Below are 25,025 nucleotides of genomic sequence, written 5' to 3'. Positions count from 1 at the left end.
ATCAGTGCAAAGCTCTAGCGCCATTCCAGAAAAGGGTTATACTCAATTATTAATGAGGAATACCTGAAGATTAATGAGTAAGTAAGGGTGTTTTGACACTGATATGGTTAAATCAATATCTAACTTATATTAATGGTGAATAAACATTACCACTTTTTATATCCGTTCCTTCTCAAGTACACTCATAGATATAAATGTGCACGTGATTGCTGACACACGCTTGCAGCTACATACATGCCTGCGCTCTCCCTTCCCCTCCCTCTCTCCTCCCTCCTTCCCTCCCTCCCTCTCTCCCTCCCTCCCCCCCCCACACAGATACAAACACATCAGTTTCTAAGGCAAAAAGTACTATTCGTGATTCCAGACCACAAAACACGAAAAGCTTTACTAACGCCCCTGTTGTCAAGACATCAATTTCTTCCCAAGAATGATTTTTCAGAGGTCATAACTGTTCTCTAGGTGTTTGTCTTTGGTTTCATTTTATTAATGTTTAAACGATGTTAAAGAGGCATGCCCTGAATCAGGCAGTGGTAGTGCACACAACTTTAATCCCAGTACTTAGGAGGCAGAGGCAGGCGGATCTCTGAGAGTTCAAGGCCAGCCTGGTCTACAAAGTGAGTTCCAGGACAGCCAGAGCTGTTATACAGAAAAATCCTATCTCTAAAAATAAGAATAAAAACAAAAAGAAAAAAGAAGCATGCCTTGAACACTTGGAAACTCAGTAACTTCTGGCAGCTTTCCCACCTTTAGGATGCTATGATGACTCTCACAGCTCCATTCACTGTCTAGCAGAAAAGCTTAGGAAAATAAATGTGCAATTAGGAAAATCAGAGCTTTTCTGAAACTTTTAGCTTGGTTTACATCTTGACAGTTAAGATGCACATAAATCACTTCTTTCTTAAAAAGAAAAAGTCTATTTATATTCTCTACTTATTAATTTATTGCTGTAAATTTTGCATTACTAACTAAAAATAGCACATTCTTCAAGACAAGGAAAAGTGTAAGTGCTCAGAAGTAAAACCCAAAGTTATCCATGCTACTAAATCAGCTTTATTTTTCAAATGATGCCAATAAAAATGAATCTCAAAACATAAAACACTTGGAGAACAAAGTGCAAAACTCAAAGGCAAAAGTTACCCTACCAGAAGATCAATGTTTCAACATAACAGGGCTCTATTAGATTTTGTGTTAGTAGACAACATGAAATGGATTTAAATTGCTTAACTGTTCCTTCACACACAACAGTAATTCACTGATAGTACAGTTTCAATGGATTAAATCTGTACTATATAAAACCAGTAGAACCTGTATTTGTATAAGAAGCAGATGAGTTGTTGGGGTGGACACCAAATGCCAAATAGTAATGATTTTTCAAAGTCAACAAGTGACACTTCCAGGCTGCATCCAGTACCAGGGAACCCAACAATCTATTTACTTTCCCTTGATCAGACCTTAATACAGATAAGACATTTTTATTTAGTGCTGTGCAGTCTCAGGCAGCCAAATGGGTGCAAGGCTAGAGCAGCAGCCAACATTCTGCTGGAATGGGCAAAGAGAGAAGCTGGAAGGGGCATTTGCATATGACTGAGACCACTGTCACTAGTGGACAGGACACAAGCATCATGATTAAGGCTGGGTGTCCACTATTGCTCAGTTTATAATGGATGTCTACATAACATATCTCATTTCATCTTTACAGTTATTAAATAGGGTAAGAACTGTGAATCTCAGTTTTTTTAAATAAATTCTAAAAAACAAAAAGGACAGACCATATTATAAAGTAAGTGATAATACCAAGACTCCGATCCTGATCTGACAGACTCTAAACATCAAGCAGCATGTGGTAAAGACAATCTAGAAACCTGTTCCTTCTCTGTTTAGGTCTCATCCTTCTGTCCTACTATGAAAACAATGTTTAAATCCCAGATTGCAAACGATGGAGCAGACTGCCCCTCCCCATTAGCCAAGGTTGAAGACTTGGAGTTCAATGGCAAGTACATTGTGAACAGACCACCTCAGTTTAAATGGAGTTCAGTGAGGCATGGGAATTCCATATTCTAATAATCTGGACTTCAATTAATAGAAAACTCTCAAACATGAATTCCAAATTTATCTTAAGCAAGTCCCTGCCAACACAAGACAGCTCTTGATGCAAAAGAAACATTCCAAAGGCAGGAGCACCCCTCAAGATCTCACTGACAAGTCTCAGAGAAACAGTAAAATGATTTTTTTAAAAATAATTAATGAGACTAACATTTCCCAACAAGATCTTATCAAATAGATGAGTATATTTTTTTTCTGATCTTACCCTTTTCTGTTCTTAAACATGAAGCAGTTCCTACCTAAATCCTAAGTCAAAAAGGGAAAGTGGGAGGGGGTATCTGTGCTTACCCTCTAAGATGCCCTCCTTATACTGAACCAAGGTTTCTCATCTTTGATGTAAATCTCATCATAAGATGTAAATTAGGAATCTTCTAGGTTCCCCAGAAGTATGCTTAATTCCCTTTATCATTGTCTCTAAGAGCATAAAGTTCTATCAAAAAGTAGGCCCACAGGACAGTTGATTTAAGGACTGATCTGCCTTTAGTCCTGTTCTTCACTAAAGCTGAAAGAAATGCCCTCTTCCCTGTTTTTAAACTAAATAAATATCAAGAGACATTGCAGGAGGGAAATGTATAAAATATTAACTGAATCTAGTAAGTAAGCCAACTATTTATCCACAGTGGAAGCTAGCAAATCTCTCTCTCTCCTCCCCCCCTCTTACACACACACACACACACACACACACACACACACACACACACACACATACACTAATAGATCCAAATTTGTTCCTAGCATTTAAAATAAAATAGAGTGTTATTCCTGGTTCTGACACAGTACAGAGATTTTTCCACTTACAGACTAGATTCCTAAGGCCCATCATTAAACTCATCTAAGCACATAAGCAAATTTTTAGTACAGAAACAATGGTTATATCATCTCATCTATTGGAGGCTAAGAAAGTTGGCATACTTTCCTTTCTCTACTACTCCTGTGTGCCTATGAATTAACAATAAAGAGAAATCCTAGATATCCTATAAAATCAAGCTTATGCAGTACTGCCGTCAATACAGAATATGTACAACATGCACACTATCCAGAGAGTTCGTAATTTTAAAATAATAAAAGTATGGGAATTTTAACTCTTGCAGGAATATTCCACAGACCCAAGAGTAAGTCTTAAAGCAACAGGCATCATAGTTATGTCGATACATATTTTGTAGGTAAAATATCTTCAGCAATTCATAAAATATGAAAACAAAGGTTCAAGATTAAATTCTGAGGTTTGGCAATTATATGAAACGATAATGCTCAGTGGACAATGAAAACAAACGTATTATGGTTTATAGGATATACAGAGAAAAATAATTCTTTTTTCTCATAAATTTCAAGGAATATGTCAAAAGCCAGAGTCATATGTATGATTATTATTAAAAATAATAACACTATGTAAACAACATACATTGCCCAGATTCAATATAGGTAAAATGAGAGGCAGATCCAAAACCAGGAGCTTGCTGAATGTTCTACTCTCCCTGGAACTGTATAGAGACATCGTCAGGTTTTAAATAATTGCAAAGTACCTTTATGTTAATTTCAGAGTCATTTCCATAGCTTGGTTAGTTGGGTTAGTTAATTCAGTACAAATTGAAATGCTGTAAGTTAAAGAATATGTTATTTTAACTGCATATTTTTAAAAATCAGGGTGAAGTATTACTACATATGAATATTACTACATGTGAATTTTACTCCATGTGAAATCAAAAAACAACCACAGAGACATTTGCAAATCCCTATGTATTGCTACTCTATTCACAATATAGAAGTAGCCTGGTCTACAGAGCAAGTTCTAGGACAGTCAGGACTATAACACACAGAAAACTTGTCTCAAAAAAAAAAGGGGGGGGGGAATGCCTCCAGCATCACCATCCCTGACTTCAAGCTCTACTATAGAGTTATAGTAATAAAAACAGCTTGTTATTGGCATAAAAACAGTCAGGTGGATCAATGGAAGACCCTGGCACTAATCCACACACCTACATTGATTTTTGACAAAGAAGTCAAAATTGTACAATGGAAAAAAGAAAGTATCATCAACAAATGGTGCTGGAATAATTGAATATCAACATGTAGAAGAATGCAAAGATCCATATCTATCGCCAAGTGGATCAAAGACCTCAACATAAATCCAGTCACACTGAACCTCATAGAACAGAAAGCGAGAAGAAAGAAAACCTTGAACAAATTGGCATAGGAGACCACTTCCTAAATATAACCCCAGTAGTACAAACACTGAGATCAACAATTAACAAATGGGACTTCCTGAAACTGAGAAGCTTCTACAAGATAAAAGATATGGTCAACAAGACAAAATGGGAAAAGATCTTCACCAACCCCACATCTGACAGAAGGCTGATCTCTAAAAAGAACTCAAGAAACTAGACATCAAAATACCAAATAATTCAATTAAAAAAATGGAGTACAGATCTAAACAGAGAACTATCAAAAGAGGAATCTCAAATGGTTAATAAACACTCCAAGAAATGTTCAACATCCTTAGCTTTCAGGGAAATGAAAATCAAAAGGACTCTGAGACGCCATCTTCTACCTGTCAGAATGGCTAAGATCAAAGACACAAGTGACCACTCATGCTGGATAAGATGTATTGCAAGAAGAACACTCCTCCATTGCTAGTGGAAGTGCAGACGTGTACAGTCATTTTGGAAATTAATATGGAGGTTTCCCAGAAAATTGGGACTCAAGATGCAGCTATACTACTGATGAGCATATACCCAAGGGATACTCCACCACACCACCAGGACACTTGCTCAACTACATCCATAGCAGCATTATTCATAACAGCCAGAACCTGGAAACAACCTAGATGCCCCTCATGACCCTCAACTGAAGAATGGAAAAAGAAAATATGGTACATTTACCCAAAATTACTCAGCTGTTAAAAATAATGATATTATGAAGTTTACAGGCAAATGGACAGTACTAGAAAAAAAAATCATCCTGAGTGAGGTAACCCAAACCCAGAAAGACAAACATGGTATGTAATCACTCCTAAGTGGATGTTAAATATAAAGCAAAGAATAACCAGGCCACAGTCCACAGTCCTAGAGAAGCTAGGTAACAAGGAGGACCCTATGAAGGACACACATCAATCATCCTAGGAAGGGGAAATAGAAAAGATCTCCTGGGTAAATTGGGAGAGGGGAGGAGGAGGAGGAGGAGGAGGAGGAGGAGGAGGAGGAGGAGGAGGAGGAGGAGAGAGAGGGGGGGGCAATGAAAAAGATATCTTGATAGAGGGAGTCATTATGGGATTAGGGAGAAACCTGGTGCTAGGGAAATTCCCAGGAATCCACAAGGATGACCCCAGCTAAGATTCCTTAGCAATAGTGTCTGGACTGGCCTCCTGCAATCAGATTAGTGACTACCCAAATTGTCATCATAGAACCCCCATCCAGAAACTGTTAAAAGCAGATGCAGAAATCCACAGCTAAGCACTGGGTTCAGCTCCTGGAGTCCAGTCAAAGAGAGAGAGGAGGAATTATATGAGCAAGGAAGGTCAAGATCATGCCACAGAGACAACTGACCCAAGCTAGTGGGAGCTCATGGACTCTGGACTGTCAGCTGGGGAGCCTGCATGACACTTAACTAGCTCCTCTGAATGTGAGTGACAGTTGTATGGTTTGCCCTGTGTGAGGGACCCCTGATAGTGGGACTAGGATTTATCCCTGGTGCATGAACTGGCTTTTTGGAGCCCATTCCACATGGCAGGATACCTTGCTCAGTCTTGATGCAGGGCGGGGAGGGGCTTGGTCTTGCCTCAACTTGATCTGCCAGGCTTTGCTAACTTCCCATGGGAGGCCATACCCTCTCTGAGAAGTGGATAGGAAAGAGGGAAAGGGAGTGAGAGGGTAATGGGAAAAGGGGAGGGAGGAGGGGAGGAGTTGGTATGTAAAATGAATTAAAAAATTTAAAATAATAAAAGAGCAGAATGAGAAAAATAGAAAATGGCTCCATAAGATCAGGTTGTAAGTAAGCCTACACTACATTTTCTTAATTAGTGATCAATGGAGGAGGGCCCAGTACATTGTTAATGATACCATCCCTGGGTAGGTGGTCTAGGTTCCATAAGAAAGCATGCTAAGCAAGCCAGTGAAGCAAGCAAATAAGCAGCACTCCTCCATGGACTCTGCATCAGCTCCTGCCTCCAAGTTCCTGTCCTGTCTGAGTTCCTGTCCTGACTTCCTTCAGGGATAAACAGTGATGTGGAGTGTAAGATAAACAAACCCTTTCCTTCACAGCAATAGTGACCCTAACTGAGACAGTGAAATAGTCCAGAACCGACAAGAACTGTCTGCCTTCTCTCACATGTAGAACCTATAAGAGTCTTAGGAAATTTAATACTTTGTATGCTAATTAAAATTCAAAAGAAATAAATGTAAACATACATATATAAAACTGGAGAACAGAAAGGTGGATGCCAGAGGTTAGAGGTGTAGGGGCTGGCGAGATGCTATTAAAGGATACAAACTGTCAGTCAAATAGGAGGAATCAGTTCAAGAGATCTATTTACATCATGGTAACTATGGACAGTAATATATGGTGTGGGAAGTCCTTTTGTATATGTGTTGCTTTTATTGGTTAATGAATAAAGAGGCTGCTTTTGGCCAATGGCTTAACAGATCATAGCCAGGCTGGAAGAGATACATAGAGAGAGAGTAGGCGGAGTCAGTGAGAAGCCATGTAGCCCCACCAGTGATGGGCTTGGCGGATCGGAAGTTGTAATTAACCAAAACAACTTAAAATAATATTCAGCTTTAATAAACAGAAGAAAGGAAACTTACAAAACCAGGGTTCCAGTGATTCAGGAGAGCAGGAACACAAAGAGTAAGAGCACATGGATGTTTTTATTGGCTATCTGTGGCCCCAGGGGGACACACCTTAAGCAGCATGCGATTGGCTGAAGTCCCCCATCACACCAGAGACAGCACCGGTGGACAGAACCTTGTGGGTAAGTCATAGCCACATGGCAATACACAGGTTAATAGAAATGGGTTAAATTAAGAGGTAAGAAGAGCTAGCCAATAAGAAGCTAGACCTAATAGGCCAAGCAGTGATTTAATTAAGTTTCTGTGAGGTTATTTCAGGGCTGAGCAGCTAGGAACAAACAAGCAGCCTTCCCCCAACAAATATATTCTATACTTGACAATTACTAAGACAGCCTTTTTTTAATGTTTACTAATTTATTATGTATGTTGGGGGAGGGGTACAGTCAGCTCTTTGCTTCTAACCATATGGGTCTCAGGTATTGACCTCAGCTCATCAAGTTTGTCAGCAAGCACCCTTACCCAAGGAGCCATTTGACCGGCCCAATAAATGGTAGATTTTAAGATGTTCTCAATACAGAAGAAAGAAGAAGAGGAAAAGAACAAGAGGAGGAGGAGGGGGCAGAGGAGAAGGAAGAAAGGAAGAAGTGTTAGAGCTGGTAGAGTGCTTTACTGCAAACACGAGGGACTGAGGTGGACCCCAGAACCCACATAAAAAGCTTGTTGTAATCCTAGCACTGGGGAGGTGGAGATAGGTGAATCTTTGGGGCCTGGAAGCCAGCATCCTAGCCTATTTGATAACCTCCAGGTCAGTGAGACCCTGTCTAAAAAAAAGGGGGGGGTGTAATCTGAGGAGGCACACCTACAGTTGTCCTCTGTCCTTTACTTGCGTACACATACACAAAAACGTTATGAAGGAAAGTATATGCTAATATGCTTTATCTAATTCTTCTGTAATGTATACACATACCAAAACATTTTGTTAGCATAGTATTTTTATTAGGTTACATAACCAACACACTATCTGAACCATTTCCCTAGGGAATTATTTAGTCAAAACCCAGACCTTCTTTTGTTACTAGTTCTTTGAGGGCTGCAGAGACGATTCAGTGAGTGTAGTGCTTCCAGGAACTTGAGTTTACACAGTCAGTCATCACAGTATGTGAGTCTGTGATCCTGACTGCTGACGGAGGCAGAGAGAAGAATCACAGCCTGGCATGTGCAGTGGAGAGGAGACTCTGGCTCAAGAACAGCAGAAGAGGAATACCAACACTGTGCTAACTCCTGCTGTGACCACTGAAGAGAGGAAACCTTAATTGAGAAGATGTCACCACCAAATTGCCTATAAGCAAGCCTGTGAGTCATTTTCTTAATGATCACTGTGGGAGGGCCCAGCCGACCAAGGGTGGTACCATCCTTGGGCAGGTGGTCCTGGATGTTAAAAGAAAGCTGACTGAGTAAGCCTGTTCCTCCATGGCCTTTGCTTTTGTTCCTGCTTCTGGATTCCTGCCTTGAGCCCCTGCCCTGACTTCCCCTAGTGATGGACTATAAACTGTGATGGACTTTAACATGAGCTTTAACATTAAATAAACCTATTATGAACAAACCTATTTAACATAAACCAAACCTATTATGAATAAACCTATATAAACTCACTAAGCTGCTTTTTGGCCATGATGTTTATCAGAACAACAGAAAGCAAAGTAAGACAGACCTCAAGGTCATCCACTGACTTCCTCAAGGTCGTCCACTGGTCTCTACAGGTGCACCATGGCTTGCAGAGTTCTGTGTTTTCTTTCTCTCCCTCTCTCTCCACCCCTCAAGTCTTCCCTACCTACTGTCTCTGCCTACTTGACTAAGCACCCAAATCAAAACTAGTTGTGATCATTCCTACACTAATTAGAATGTAGAATCTTCATTCTAAAAATACCACCAAAACAGCTGAGTTACTGTTTCTGTTCATTAACCTTAACTTTAAGCACAAGAGAAAAGATGTCCAAAACCATACAAATCCTCGTATGATGACTTTTCTCAATTCTTTTATGAAAGAGAAACACTCACTGCCTTTTACATACAGCCTTTCATCCCAAGCTTTACTCCAATGTTTTCATTTCTTCGTTTTGAAAACTAAGATCCAAAGGTCCTCTGCTTACCTAAACCGGTAAACTGAGCTGAGAAAAAAAGAAAGGTGCCTGACTAAACTCCCTTCCTAGGATATTCTGCAAATGCTACACGGTGAGAAGGGTGCAGAGCAGTTGCTGCAGTTCCTTCAACTCACTCACCAGTACTCAGGGCACTGAGATAAGAGAAGCTCATGTTCAAGGCCAGCCAGGGCTTCAAAGTAAGGTGGAGGTGAGCCTGGGCTATACAGGAAAACACTATCTCTAATAAGGAAAGAAAGGAAGGAAAAGGGAGCCACTTATGGTGGGAGGTTTAAGCAGGAAGACTAAGAGTTCCAAAAAATACCTGGACTAGTGAGATCTTGTTTCAATAAAACAAAAAATACAAGTCACCACATTGCTAAGGGTAAGAGGGTCATGTAAATAGGATAGCCATGCAGTAAAAGTTTAGTCCTTAGCTTGGCACTATGTAAACTGTAAGAAGTGGGTTCTTGGAACTAGAGATGGCTCAGCAGTTAAGAAAAATGGCTGTTCTTCCAAAGGACCCATGTTCAGTTCCCAGCACCCATCTGGTGGTTTCACAGCCATTTGTAACTCCAGTACCCCCAGATATGAAGCACTCTTCTGGCCTCCATGGGCATCAGGGCACACATGTAATGAACATACATACATGAAGGCAAAGCACTTGTCTTAGTTAGGGTTTTATTGCTGTAGAGTGATACCATGACCACAGCAGCTCTTCTAAAGGAAAGCACTGAATTGGGGTTGGCTTACGGTTCAGAGGTTTAGTCCATTATTAACATGGTGGGATATGGCAGCATGCAGGCAGACATGGTGCTAGAGAAGGAGCTCAGAGCTCTACATCTAGATCCACAGACAGGAGAAAGACACTGCTACACTGGGCATGCTACATCTGAGACCTCAAAGTCCTTGTGCCCCTCCTGTGACGTGCTTCCTCCAGCAAAGTCACACCTCCCAATAGTACCTATGAGCCTATGAGGTCATTTTTACTCAAACTACCACAACCCTCATACACATAAAATAAGTAAATGCAAAAAAAAAAAAAAAAAAGGAGGAGGAAGAATCAGTTCTGGGTCAGTGAGATAACTCAGTGATTAAAAGGACACACTGCTCTTGCAGAGGACCTGAGTTTGGCTCCTAGCATGGATACTGGATGGCTTACTCTAAATCCAGCTCAGGGGACCTCTTCAGGCAACTGCACTCAAGTGCACACACCCACACACTCATACCTGAGCACTGCCACATGGCATCTTTTTCTCATATGCCGCTTTTTAAAAAATTACAATTACACTCCCTGTATGAGCTAGTACCACTTCTAAGCTGCTACTTACACACTGATGATCCTCAAATCTACCTGAAGAGAAGCCAAAAACTAGCAACTAAAATTAATCTCATCTATTTATCCTCTTCCCACCCTCCCTATACACAATCTTTAACCCTGCACTCAGTTTCTAATAAATGGTAACATTCAACCAGTTGAGAGAATCTAAGAATTCTAGATGCTCATTTCTCCTTACGTAGACCCTACTCATAGTCCTGATATACCCCTGGTGACCATCAGCCACAATTCCTTCCACATACACTCCTTTCTCTTGAACTGCTCTAACCTCAACTAAATCCTAATGTCACCAGGATGTCAACAGCCAGGTCTGCAGCACCATCAAGCCAAAATTATTAGCATTTTCTAATCTAAAAATTAAACTCTAAAGTCCAACTATTTGACTTCTGCCTCCTATATATTTTCATTGAAACATTTTCATAAGTGTCTCGAGACAGAGTAAGGATATTTTTTTATTTCAGAGTCTTTGTTTTAATTTCTCTTCAATTCTATCAGTTCATCTGTGCTACCCTTCTTCGTGATTATTGCTATTCAGGCAGAGCTTTCAAACAAGGGCACTATTGTTGAATTTTAAAATCTTCCTGAGTGCTGGGACTGTAGACCAAGCTGGCCTCAAACTCAAAGATCAGCCTGTCTTGGCCTTCAGGATTAAAGGCATGTAGTACCTACCACCACCCAGCTGCAAGCTGGTTTGTTTTTTTTTTTCCAAAGAGAGTTTAGAAACAACTTTGAGTGCCTTCAAGATGTGTGTAAGAAATTACTTCCGCTGGGAAAGGTGGCGCACACCTTTAATCTTTAATCTCAGCACTAGGGAGGCAGAGGCAGGAGGAGCTCTGTGTGTTCAAGGTCAGCCTGGTCTACAAAATGAGATCCAAGACAGCAGGGCTACACAGAGAAACCCTGTGGGGGGGAGGGGAGGGGGGCAAACCCAAAGCCAAAATGACTTCAGTTCATATTAAGCACAGAAAGTTCCATAACAATATTAAAAAGAACTAGAATTAGCAAATTGTTAAGTTTTTGTTTGATTTTTCTAAAATGTTTAAATAATTACATCAACTCTGTTATTTGGATAAAAATTTTCTTTACATATTATTTTCCTTTCACAAAGCAAAACACAATTAAGTGAAAATATAGTGTTAAAATACAAGGGATTCACCAGGAGGTGGTGCATGCCATCAGTCCCAGCACTCAGGAAGCAGAGGCAGGCAGATCTCTGTGAGTTCAAGACCAGTATAGTGTACAGAAAGTTTCAGAGCAGCCACGGCTACATAGGGAAACCCTGTCTCAAAAAACAAACAAACAAAAAAAAAGATTTTAAAATTCAACAATAGTGCCCTTACTTGAAAGTTCTCCCTGAATAGCAATAATCCTGAAGAAGGGTAGCACAGATGAAGTGATAGAGTTGAAGAGAAATTAGAACAAAGACTCTGAAATAAAAAAATCCTCACTCTGCCGAGAGAATCTCTTCTATATATGCAGTTTTTGCTTATAAAATCTCATCAATAGCTTATACAATTCTCTTAAACACCAACTTACAAAGTTTAAAATAGATGTGGGGCATATAAATAAAATCAATTTGGCCCAAGCCAGTTTTTTAAAAAAGATTTATTTATTTGCTATATATACAGCATGTTTGCCTGCAGGCCAGAACAGAGCATCAGATCTCATTACAGATGGTTATGAGCCACCATGTGGGAATTGAACTCAGGACCTCTGGAAGAGCAGGCAATGCTCTTGACCACTGAGCCATCTCTCCAGCCCCCAGGCAGTTTTCTATCAATATACAGTCCATTTTAAGTGCCTCCTCAGCTACACTGCACAATCCCACAGATCCCCTGCAGAGTCTCCAGTAGAGATACAAAGGTCTAGCTATGCTCCATAACTGAAATGAAGGGAATGATGGCAGAAAAAGAATCATTTTAAGATACATAAGGTAGTCATTCATTTTTCTCACCTTCAACTCTTAAGTTACTACTTTAAATCAGTAAGATTACAAAAATAAGTATTTAAAATGTTTTAAGTAAGCAGACCCATAAAAAAAAGAAACTATTTAAATACCTCACTATATACTAGAGCCGCTCATAGGCAAAAATCCATGGAGAAATACAAAAGGATTTATTTAGACTTTCCATTCAGTTAAACCAGTCCTATAACTTATGAAATGATGGCTCCAAGCTCTCATAAAAGTTCAGTGATTTAATCACTTGTCTTTAGCATCTGAATTAAAAAAAAGTCTCTCTTTAAATGTAAGTCATGTAGTGGAGAACTGTTAAAAAAAATATGATCTTACTTCATCTCTCCTTAAGACACAAAATACAATTTGATACTTCTTGAGCATATAAAAAGAAAAAAGTAAATGTACGAAATTACCTAAAAAGATGTATAACTAAAAGTATCATTAACTATAAAGGTGCTAATTAAAAGAACGTCCAGAACTTGTGGTTCTTTAGTGAGAATTAAACAAAGCATTATTCTATTCATTAAGTTATTCCGGAAAACAGACCATCACCTGGCACTCCTTAGGATTGCTGGTCTCATGAGGCTGTATCGTCACCACATAGAAAGATACAAGAGAAAACTAAGACACTGCCTGTAAGACTCCCTTTTCTAAACCGGTAATAATGCAAATTTAAACAACAGAAGCAAAGACTAGATATTAAAGTATACCAAGGTCCAAATATCATTTAAAGTTTCTCCTATTAACCTCTCAAACCCTTATTTTGTATTGTCAAACTCACTACAGAATAGAAGAGATCCTCATAAACACAGAGATCTTGTATGAGAATGTACACTTCCCAAAATTCATCAGAGTTTTTTTTTTAATACGAATATATTCTAGGAAAAACTACAACTAAGGCTAGTTGAAGCTTTGAGCTGATGACTACCAGCAAACAAGACTAGAAAATAAATGCCAACAGTGACATCTAGTGGGCATTTCAGACGCATCGGCCAGACCAGACTATTTCTAGTGCTATATGCACACAGCCCACACTAGGACAACCTTTACCTGTAACCCCAAATAAGGAAAGATTGTCCCTCCAAAAATTTTCTCAATATGAGCAATTCATTTTGATAAACATAAAATATGTAATAAATCATACAATTAAATGCCTCAAGTCCTCATAACACGAGGTACTGAGTAAGTGTACTGAATATATGACTAAAAGACTATCAACTGATCAAATGGGATCTGACTTTTAAAAAAATCAAGATATTTTGAATAAAAAACATTAAAGCAAATCCAATCGATGGTGGCACATGCCTTTAATCCTGGGTGTTGGGAAGAGAAGGCAAGTGAATCTCTGAGTTTGAGGCTAGCCTGATCCAAAAAAAATGAGTTCCAAGACAGCCAGAGCCTCACAGATAAACCCTGTCTCAGGGGGAGGGGGGGAGGGGGAGGAATTAAATAAATAAAAGGAAACCAGCTGATCTATTTGTGAATTTATTCAAGAACAAGAAGTGCATAATGATGTCAGAAAACATTTCAAACTAAAAAAAAGTATATTATTTACAAAAATCTTTCAAAAACTAAAATTATTTTTCAAGGAAAATTCTTTAAAAGTAAAATAACTTAAGTGTGCTAGCACACACCTGTAATCTCAGCACAGGGTGGGAGGATGTTAGGTCAAAGCTAGCCTCAGCATCATGGGAAGTTCCTGTCTTAAAAAGAAAAGGAAAGTAACAGTATACATATACAGGAGACCAGGTAGCTGTCTTAAAAAAACAAACAAGCCCTGACATCAGCAAGATGGCAAAATGGAACTTGGCAATATCTGTCAATTAGACCAACTTTCTACACCTGTACACAAAAACGCCTCTGTAAAAAGCTAATAAGAAAGTCAGATGAGACTACCGAACCTGTTTGAGGGTGGGGGTCTATCCGGCAGGACAGGAAGAGCAATTCTGTATCTCTCCTGTCGCTCTTCCTTCAGTCTCAAGCAGTGCAGTGAGAAGAGATGTCCTCTGCCTGAACTCTGCTTCAGACTCCAATGTGGAGTCCAATCCAGGAAGGGCCAGCATAAAGCAAGACACCACAGCGCCTAACTACACCGGTATCCATGGATGCTCATCAAGGGTGCATTGTATAAGGAGAGATCTAGGATCAGCTCTGCCTGGCATCCTCTGGATACGGGCCTACCCCATCACCACTCTAGTCCCCAAAGACTTAGGCCCTAGGTATAATGCAGGGCCAAAACAGCCCTGGCATCTTTGAGCTCTGTACTGTCCCAATAACAAGCTGCATCCCATGGCCCAAGGCTTCAGTCCTGCCCCATCATCACACTATCCTCCCCCAAGTCCTAGTCATTAGGCTAGCACCTGCTGTGGGTTAGCATCCACAGACAGAGCTCTGCACAGTCTTCCCTCATTCCAGGCTGAAGGAATAGGTAGAGTAGGTAGACTCCAATGCTAGTCTGGCTGCCACAAGTCCATGCTACAAGGACTATGAGCTGTTTTGATTAGGGGTCTTGTTTTGAGCTTTGTTTATTTGGTTGGTTGGTTTTGGTTTTTTGTTGTTGTTGGTGGTGGTGTTTTTTCAGACTAGCACTTGAAACAACAGACCACAAGCAAAACCCTGCAGATTTAGCCTGCAAGTCTGTACCTACAAACCAATCCTACAAAGAATTCTTTAAACTCAGGCTCTAGTGACCCTAAGGATGAGACTTGGTCAATCATACCTAGGATCCAAGTCTATCCCAAAAGACCCTGATACCAGTCTAGCATCCAAAAATTGAGGTTCTATAAGTATTACTATAAATCCAGGTTTTAGACATGCCCCTCTGGACTTAGGAATCAGGTCTAACTCAGTGCCCTAGCAGTGGGAAGACTCCTATGGGCTTTGGTTCCAGGTCTATTCCAAAGTGCAACAAGTCCTTCCCAGCATATGGTAGGCTCCAATGGACCCGTGCATCGGTCCATCCGAACACTTGGTAGTCTCCAATGGACCTAGGCATCAGATCTATCTTAGCACATAAGCCCTTATACACTCAGGAGCAAGACTACCACAACGCTATGTCAGCCCCTGCAGACACAGACTTCTAGCTGTTCTTCATTAAAAAACAAGTTCTGTTTCTGTTAAGACACCAGACATACACACCAGCTCATCTACTGGAAGCAGGCCAGACTATCAGAGGACTGAGGACTCCAATGGCACACAGATTCATGGATCACATCAGCTGTCCTGCCCAGGATCTCCAGATGGGCTGGCTGGTGGTGGGCTTTCCCAGACAGTCTTCACAGACTGGGGTAATTTCCTTCTTCTTCAAGTACACGGACAGTAAGATCATGGCATAAGAATCAAGAACAATTCGTGAAATACTACCCAACCAAAGCAACAAAATAAAGCACCACTGACTATCACAGGGGAAATTAAAGCTGCCTGAGACTCAAACTAGCTGCTTTAAGAAAACTCAAGAAGATTTAAAAATAGAAATAATTTAAAAAGTTAGTACAATAAAAACTCAAAATCGGAAATGTAAGAGTGGATATTGTTTATTTAACCAAACAAATTCTAGAGCTGAAAAAATATAATAAAAAATTTAATGCACAAGAGCAGAAATAATCTAAAGGATCTATGAAACTAATCCACAAGAGGAAAACCATGCGGAGTCCTGATGAAAGCTTGCAAAACTTATGACCTAAAAAAAAAAAAATAACCAGTAGAAAGACAAGCAGCTCATTTAAATAACCAACAGCGGATCGGAGAGACGGCTCGCAGCTGAAAGCACTCGCTGTTTTTCCCAAAGGACCTGAGTTTGGATCCAGCACCCAAGTTCAGTGGCTCACAATCCCCTCTAACTCCAATTTCAGGGGACCTTCTAGCCTCTTCTAGCCTCCAAAAGCTCCCGGAAAATGTGTGCATACACTAACACAAATATACACACATACACATATAAAAAAATTCACATTAAAAGCATATAAATTTAAAATTTTAATATATAAGAGCAAAAATCCTTCCCAAATCTGGGGTAAGACAAAAATCTAGAACCACAAAGGTCAAATATCTCTAACCAGATTCAGTCCAAACAAGGTGACACTAAGCTCTGGCTGGGAAGGGCTTTTCAGTGCTACAGCTCCTTCTGAACCCCATGCTCTGGATGGAATCCCCACACTGAGGAACTAAGCTGGACTTGGATGGAATGGCTTCCTCGAAGCATTCTCACTGTGCTACTGTGCTGGTTAGTTTTAGGCCAGCGTGACACAAGCTACAGTCTTCTGAGAGGAGGGACCTCAACTGAGAAAATGCCTCCATAAAGCAGGGCTGTAGGCAAGCCTATAGGGCATTTTCCTAATTAGCAATTGATGGGGGAAGGCCCAGGCCATTGCAGGTGGTGCTGTCCCTGGGCTGGTGGTCCTGGGTTCCATAAGAAAGCAGGCAGAGCAAGTCATGGGAATAAGCCAGTAAGCAGCTCCCTTCCATGGTCTCTGCATCAGCTCCTGAGCTGCGTGAGTTCCTTCCCTCACTGCTTTTAATGCTGAACTGTTACATACAACTGTGAACAAAATGAGCCCTTTACTCCCCTAAGTTGCTCTGGTTATGGTGCTTCATCACAATAACTAACCTCTAACTAAGTGCCCTGCCTGGTAGGAATGGACATTTGTTTCTCTTGTTTTCCCCAAGAAAACATAATGATTCTATGTAACAAGGCATACATTTGTTGAGGCAGCCAAGTAAAATTTTGCAAACGCAAGTTGTTATTAATTACAATAAACAGCCATTACAAATATAAAATCTTTTATATAAAATTTGTAATCACAAATCTTTATGAAAATGATAAAGACTAAGATCAACAAATGCCACTGGGAAAGTTACCTAAGCACAAAATTAGAAAAGAAAGAAGGTGCTAAGGACCAAATGTGATCAGAGGGCAATGAACAAATGACAGCAGCAAGTTCTGGCCTATCAGTCATCACTGTGAATACAGAGACTAAATCCTTCAGTCAAACACTGATCAGCTCATGAGTAGTCAAGCAACTGAGCGCATGCTGCTTACATTGTTACTGACCTCATCCTTAGGGACATACACAGACTCAGAGTAAAGGGACAGAAAAAGACATTCCATGAAAGTAGACTCCCAAGAGAAAAATGTTCCACAATTTAAAGGAGCAGAGGCTACATAGACGTATACATTTGTTAAACCACCAAATAATCTACTTAAGATTTGCATAAATTGTATATGTTTCCCTTAAAAATGAATATAATCAAATACTGATAACTCTTACTAATATATCATGCTCACATATTTGAAATAAATAAAGATGTTATAGTAAACATGGAATTCACCTCTAGCTGGTCTCTATCCCATCCCTTGATAACTAATTCAGTGGGAGCAGGTTAGGGACCTGGTTAGGGGACCACCAGAGGCAGGTGAGTTCCCCATTAGATAATGTGTACTTCTTCCCTAGTGCAACCCCTAAAAGCTGATGTCTGTCTGGGTCTGCCGACAATTCCTCTACCTCTTCTTCCCCGCTGCCTTTTGCTTTCAGACACTGGCTAGAGCCTAAGTATGCACCCCATACTCTGAAGCCCCTCCCTGCCACACAACCCTGCTACACTGTGGCTTAGCAACAGGTCTGCTTATCTCAAGCAGCATGGCTTTTTCCCCCTTCTCTTCTCCATTTTCCTCCTCTGGCAACTGTTAAATTTGAACTGTTTGCCTGCCCTTGAATTTTTCTTTTAAACTATAATAAATTGTCCATGTGCTTCCATGAGTTCATTCTTAATCTTTTTCCTTTTATTAATGAGATTAAGAACCTCAAAAGGAGGCCCTGATTTCCCAAGTCTCATAAGGTTGCACCACCAGGACTTGTCAAGATGTCTGGTAACACTTGCTTCCTGCCTTTTAATTCTTTAGTCAGCAGAGAAAGTGAACATGTTCCTGTATCCTAGGTGGCATCAGGAACCTGTAACTTATTTTGATGAATTAAAAAATAATTTTAATAAAGCAAATATAGTGAAATATTAACATATTCCAAAGGTGAAGGGATTACTGTACAATTCTTTTAGCCTTTCTTATGCCTGAAAATTCCATAATTACAGCATTAGAAAAAAAGATGAGAATTCAAAAAAAACACAAATATTATATGCATAGTTTTCAACATAATTTTCTTGTTTTATGACTATCATATATAGAATGAGTTAAAGAAACACACATAAAAAAAAAACTAAACAACATACCCGAATTTCTTGGAGGTTGTGAAAATGATTTCCTACTCTGACTGAGATTTTGCTTGGAGTGTAGCTTTCATCAGATTTATAGTCTGCATAAATACACAATGTCTTCACTGTTGTCTTTCTTCTAAAAACAGTAAAATAAAAGAACACGGTTTATCACATCAAAAGGAAACAGTAAAATAAAAGCACGCCCTCTTCTGAGGTTAAATCAACAATCTCCTGTGGTTTCCCTTCAGCTTGCAGGTGGAAACATGTAAAAATGTAAGTACATATATAGTATTTTACATATTCAAACACACCACATCGAGAACATGGTCAAGAACTAATGTATGTAAAGAAGCAGTTATGCCAAAGTAGGTGCTTAGCATGCAAACAAGTATTAATGACGCCCATCCTTTTCATTTAGACATTATAGAAGGAAAGGGTTCAAGCAAGCCTGGATTTCTTTTACTAATTAATTAATTAATTCTTTATACTGATACTTACAAACACTTAGCTAAGTAAAAAAATCAGGCTCAACAAATAAATACTTTAAAAAATAAAAAGCCCAGGTGGTGGTGGCGCACACCTTTAATCCCAGCACTCAGGAAGCAGAGGCAGGTGGATCTCTGTGAGTTCGAGGCCAGCCTGGTCTACAAGAGGACAGGCTCCAATGCCACAGAGAAACCCTGTCTCAAAAAACAAAAAAATAAAATAAAATAAAATAAAAAGCATACCCTGCCACTTAAATGTACAAATTTCTATTCTATTTCAAAATATACATACATACTATTTGGGAAAAAGCAAAAACTACATTATAAAAAATTAACCTCAGGGAATGAAAAAGACTAAGAAATATGAAAAATATTCAATTTCTAAAAACCAAAGAAAGAGATTTAAAAAAGGAGATAATTGTTTACCATATATTGGAAAGTATCAGAATGAATGATATCCAAATTTCCTTACAAAAAGAATATTGAGCCAATAAATAAAATTTGTGGGTCACTAATCCAATTTCTAAGTGAACTAAGAATTCATTGCCTTCCGATTATTATAGATTTGTGTGCTGATAAAGGACAGAAAGCTAAAGGGGGGCCGCTGGTGTGTGGAGTTGGAAGGATGTCTAAGGTGAGGACGGTGTGGTGGTTTGAGTAAAATGGCCGCATAGGCTCATATATTTGAAGGCTTAGTCATCAAGAAGTGGCACTACTTAAGAAGGATTAGTAAGCATGGCCTTGTGGGAGTAGCTGAAGCTTTGCTCGAGGAAGTAAGTCACTGGGGTGGGCTTTTCAGGCCCAATGACTCTCTCTTCCAGTTGCCTGTAAAACCAGATGTGGAAACTCTCAGCTACTTCTCCAGCATCATGTCTGCCTGCAAACCACAATACTTCCCACTATGATGAGAATGAACTAAACCTCTGAAAGTATAAGCAAACCCCAATTAAATGTTTTCTTTTGTAACAGCTATCTTGGTCATGGTGCCTCTTCACAGCAATATAACACTGACTAAGACAGGGGATAACAGATCATATATTACAGGAAAAACGTAGGCAGGACGAATATAAGGGATAGGAAGGTTTAAGTAGGGATGGGGTTTAAGAGGATAGGAGGACTAACCAAAACAAAGAATTATTATAAGGGCCACATGAAAATCTACTATTTTCATAAACTACCTTTAAATATGTAATGAAAAGTGAAGGAGTTGAAAGGGAGATAACCTAAACAGGTTACCAGTGCTCCCAGAGTGGAAAACCACCACCGCAGCTGTTAGCTGGGGAAGTCAACGAGTCCCTGAAAACAATACAAGCTACTGCTATCGTTCTGTGGTCCACCAGAACTAAGCAGGACCTTGCTGTTGAAGGCACAACACGTTTTGGTTGTCAGATATAGAAAAATCAAGCTGGAACTGAGCTGGACGCTTCCTCTCTTTCATAGAGGTAGAAAGTGTGCTGCAGGCTGCTGGGAGAGAAGTCATTAAACCGTTTATTAAATACATTTGACTTACAATGTTTTCGATTTTTAATGAGCCTACTTGAACATAATCTCAACAACAATTGAAAAGCATCTATATTTGAAAATAATCATGCAGATGTATTGCTGCAATAGGGGAAAAGGGCAGATTATAAAACAGTATTACAAAAGAATCATATTTGGGAATGATTGCTTAAATTCATTAATCTATATTTGTGCAAAGAAAAGGGCACAGATAAAACTGCAAATTTTGCAAATTTGTCTATTTTGGATGGGTAAAAACTACTGAAGATCTTAATTTTCTTCGTTACAACTTCTGTATTTTCTGAATAATTTTTCAGGATGAACATACGTCATTTGGTCATCAGGAAGAAAAATGGGTAATTCCTAACACTGATCCTCCAAAAACATTTATAAATCTACTAAAAAGGGCTTTACAAGTTCAGTGTAAAGTAGCACTGCTGGCTAACACTGAGACCCTTGAGCAAAAGTAACCCGTGTCAAAAGTCAGCCTATGAAACAGCGGCATCTGGAGCTCTTCTCTGGGAAACCAAATTCTCATAGCTTAACTATTCATTAGAAAAAAGGGCAAAGATAAAGATTTTTCTTAAGAAAATGCATAAATCCTAGTTACTCTGAAAGTGTTGACAGGAGATATTATGATGTTTCTTAAGAGATCAGAGCTACCAAACTGACATCTTAGCAAGGACAGACACATCAAAGAGAAGCAAAGGCAGAGAAATTTTGAAAGGCTATTTGATATGCCATAAGCAGGAAGTAAAAGTCTCCCTAAGACAGAACGATAAGAAACAACAGAAATTAAAAAGAAAAAAACAAAAGTAGATGTAAAGGATCAAACTTTTTACATAAAAGTATTACTTCTAAGTTATGAACTTCGGGATAACTTCAACACCAAAACCTATATGAAAACCAGAATGATTTTAGAAAGGCAAAGAATGGTAATATTAATGAACATTAAAAACAACAGCAACACATAGCCAGATAACACTATGTGGCTGACCCAGAACTAATGCTTCATTTGTATTCTCTCAATTTACTGCTTCTGATTAAAGAAATAACACTATGTAGATAATTACAATAAAGTAGTCCCGCTTGGCGGAAGGAGTTCCCTCAGCAACACTAGGGTAAATGACCTAAGTAAAAAACGTGCATAAGGCCGGGCAGTGGCGTCACACGCCTTTAATCCCAACACTCTGGAGGCAGAGGCCAGCCTAATTCTACAAAGAAAACCACGCTATCTCTGGAGTAACAGCACACTCAGGAAGATAGAATGCCAGTCCTAGTCCTGGAGAGAGAGGTGGGATGAGCAGACCTTCATTCCACTCACTGTCGCTGCACTGAACACCTGCTGCACCATGTCCAGACGTGCTCTCTTCCTTCCTCCAATCACTTCTAATTTAATTTTAATTAACTGTATGTAGTTTGCTCAATACCCATTGACTGTTATCAGTTTATATTGATGAGCAGATATTTATAGTTACTTACATGTGAGCTAAATCATACTTCTTTTCTTGAAGCTTATTAATGTCCAAAAATGACAGCTACACATATTTTTCTTGGTTTTTCGAGACATGGTTTCCCAGTAGCTTTGGGGCCTGTCCTGGAACTAGCTCTTGTAGACCAGGCTGGCCTCAAACTCACAGAGTTCACCTGCCTCTGCCTTCTGAGTGCTGGGATTAAAGGCGTGTGCACTAGCACCTGGCAAGGACAGGTGTAATTTATGCTAAACAGTTGTACTACATCTGCAGGAGAAACTGCTACTGTGGCTGGAGTTAAAACTACTACTCTACAAGGCACAGCAAAGTCTTTTTTAAACTACTAAATTCTGCCTCATACTGATTCAAAAAGCAGTAATACTACAGAAAAACCATGTTGCTTCTGAAATAACAACACACATGGGAAGATAAAATGTACAGACTACATCACAGGGAAGATGCTGGACACTCAGATCATCACTCTAACTATGGTGCAATGAGTGAACACCTACTGCACACCAAGTACCTTGTTAATCTCCTAGGAAACACTGGTAGAAGGGAAAGAGAAATGCTTCCCTGTTTCTGACTGACATAAATATCATTCCTAACTTCCCTCTTTCCTCCGACCTATTAAAACACTTTCTCCTAAGCAATAGCTTTGGGCAAGAAGCAAGCATTTCCTTTGTTCCTTCAGTCCATACATATAAAACCAAGCATATCTGGTTAGCTACAAACGGATGAGTAAGTCTTTAATTCCAGGGTTCGATGTTACTGAAGGTGTGGTGCAGTTAGTGTGGTAATGAGCTTCTAGCAAGTGATACTTTGTCCTGCACCTGCTGACTCCTAAATAATTTCTCATCTGGTTAAGAATCCAAAACTTGCCATGCAGTTTAATCCCAGCACTCAGGAGGCAGAGGCAGGCAGATCTCTGAGTTTGAAGCCAGCCTGGTTTACAGTAAGGGCTACATAAAGAAACTGTCTTGAAAAACAGAAAAACAAACAAAACAAAACCTAGCAGTATCACCACACTAATGACAAAAGAGCTATGAATGGGGGCAGCAGATGAAATCTGCATGGGACCCATTTGAGCAGGCAAGGAGGAGATACAAGTCCACAAAGACATAGGTAAAGAATAACTGTTGGGAGAGCAATGGCAGGAGAACAGCAAGTCAAATGCTCTTAGTCAATGAGAGCCGGGCATGGTTAAAATTCTCAAAAACCAAAAGAAAAGTTCTCTTCAAATATTCAGATTTATTTGAGACCTTAGAGAGACCAAACCTTGCTAATGTAATTGTAAAATTGTAATGCTAATTTTGCCCAAAAGAAACACCATTGAAGAATGGTTGGGAACTTGTATGGCGAGAACAGGAATGTTAGAGGTATTCTCTTGTTAATGCTAATGTGTGCTCCACCTTTCTGAGTAGCCTCCTATGGTACACTGTATCCAGAAGGATTCTGAAAAAGCCTTAGTGAAGCAGCATAAATGAGAATCCAGGTGCCTTAAGTCAGAGAACAAAGAGGTTAGAGGCTCACAAACAAGTAAAATAACACTCTTTACAGTCTGGGAAGAAACAATCATTTTTATAGAGCTGTTACGTATACTAATATACAATAGAGTATTCCTGCTAAGTGTTGAAATATGAGCGGCGGCGGGGCTGCGTCCCCAACACCCCGGCCACTTGGCTAGCTCATGCCCGAAATAACAACACACAAACTGTATTCATTTAAGAACTGCTTGGCCCATGAACTCTAGCCCTTACAGGCTAATTCTCGCACCTGGACTAGCCCATTTCTAATAATGCGTGTAAGCACCCCAAGGTGCGCTTACCGGGAAGATGCTAGCCTAAGTCCATCGTGGGTTTCAGCTGCCTGGGAGAGCAGAGCATGGCGGCTGTCCGGTCCCTCTGGAAGCAGCGCAGAGTCTGACCTCACTTCCTCTTCCGCCCAGAATTCTATTCTGTTTACTTCTCCCATCTATGTTCTAAGCTATGAGGCCAAGCAGTTGGTTTATTATAACTTAACCAATGAAATCAACAGATTGATATATGACACTCCCACATCAGCTAAGTTTTAATGAATGACTAGATTTATTGTAATTCCTAATATGGCAAGTATAAAAATAAACAAAAGATTGTTGGAGTCCTAAATAAAGATTTACTGTAGGCATAAAGATCAAAATATTTGAAAACAGCTGTCCCAGAACAGGACTGACAAGCTATAGTTTACAAGTGCAGGTCAATGTGTGTGCCATTTACTTTTTACTTAAAGAAATATTTGTTTACATATTTTCTATGATTGCTTCTGCCTTAACACAAAAAGACGGAGTATTTGCAGCAGGGTATATAAAGACTTTTTACAACTCTACAACAAAAACAATTTAAAAATAGGCAAAAAATTATTTGAAGAGCATTCCTTCAAAGGAGACATACAAATGGCCAGTAAGTACACAAAAAGATGCCTAGCATCACAAATCAATAGGTGTTATGGTCTGACTATCAAATGACCCTCACAGGCTCATGTGTGTCAAACACCTGGTTCCCAGCTGGTGTCACTGTTTGGGGGATTATAGAGTATTTAGGACATAGGGCTTGGCTGACGGGGATGTGTCTCTGAGGTAAACCTTTGAATATAAACCTTGTCTATATTTCTGATCTATAAAAATATGAAGAGCTTTTGCCACCGTGTCTTCCTTATCCGATGGCCTATAACCTCTGAGACTGTGAGCCAAAGTCACTCCTGCCAGGTATTATAGCTAAAACAACTAACCCACCGGGAAGTGAGAATCAAAGCTTGATGGAGGTGGGTCTTGTATCTTATCTGTTGATTTCATTGGTTAATAATAAAGAAACTGCCTCGGCCCTCATAGGACAGAAAATTAGGTAGGCGGAGTAGACAGAGGAGAATGCTGGGAAAAAGAAGCTGAGAGAGTCACCATGATGCTCCCGCTCCAGACAGACACAGGTTAAGATCCTCCCTGGTAAGCCAGCTCGTGGGCTACACAGAATATTAGAAATGGGTTAGAACAATATGTAAGAGCTAGCCA

At 39.7% G+C, this 25,025-nt stretch overlaps 1 protein-coding gene across 2 annotated transcripts in view; it reads right to left on the bottom strand.

Annotated features, from left to right (window-relative positions):
* Window positions 1-25,025, bottom strand: part of Anapc10 (anaphase promoting complex subunit 10) — a 59,501-nt gene that overhangs the window by 15,782 nt on the left and 18,694 nt on the right. For both annotated transcript variants that reach the window (XM_050161554.1, XM_050161555.1), the window contains exon 4: window positions 18,541-18,661. In XM_050161554.1, coding sequence (XP_050017511.1) covers window positions 18,541-18,661 — 121 coding nt within the window. The remainder of the gene's footprint in view (window positions 1-18,540; window positions 18,662-25,025) is intronic.

Source organism: Alexandromys fortis, unplaced genomic scaffold (assembly GCF_014885135.2).
Source record: "Alexandromys fortis isolate MF-2015 unplaced genomic scaffold, M_Fortis_MF-2015_v1.1 scaffold_127, whole genome shotgun sequence".
NCBI classification, from domain to species: Eukaryota; Metazoa; Chordata; class Mammalia; order Rodentia; family Cricetidae; genus Alexandromys; species Alexandromys fortis.
Note: the sequence above shows the minus strand (reverse complement) of the source record. Positions and strands in the feature narration are given on the sequence as shown.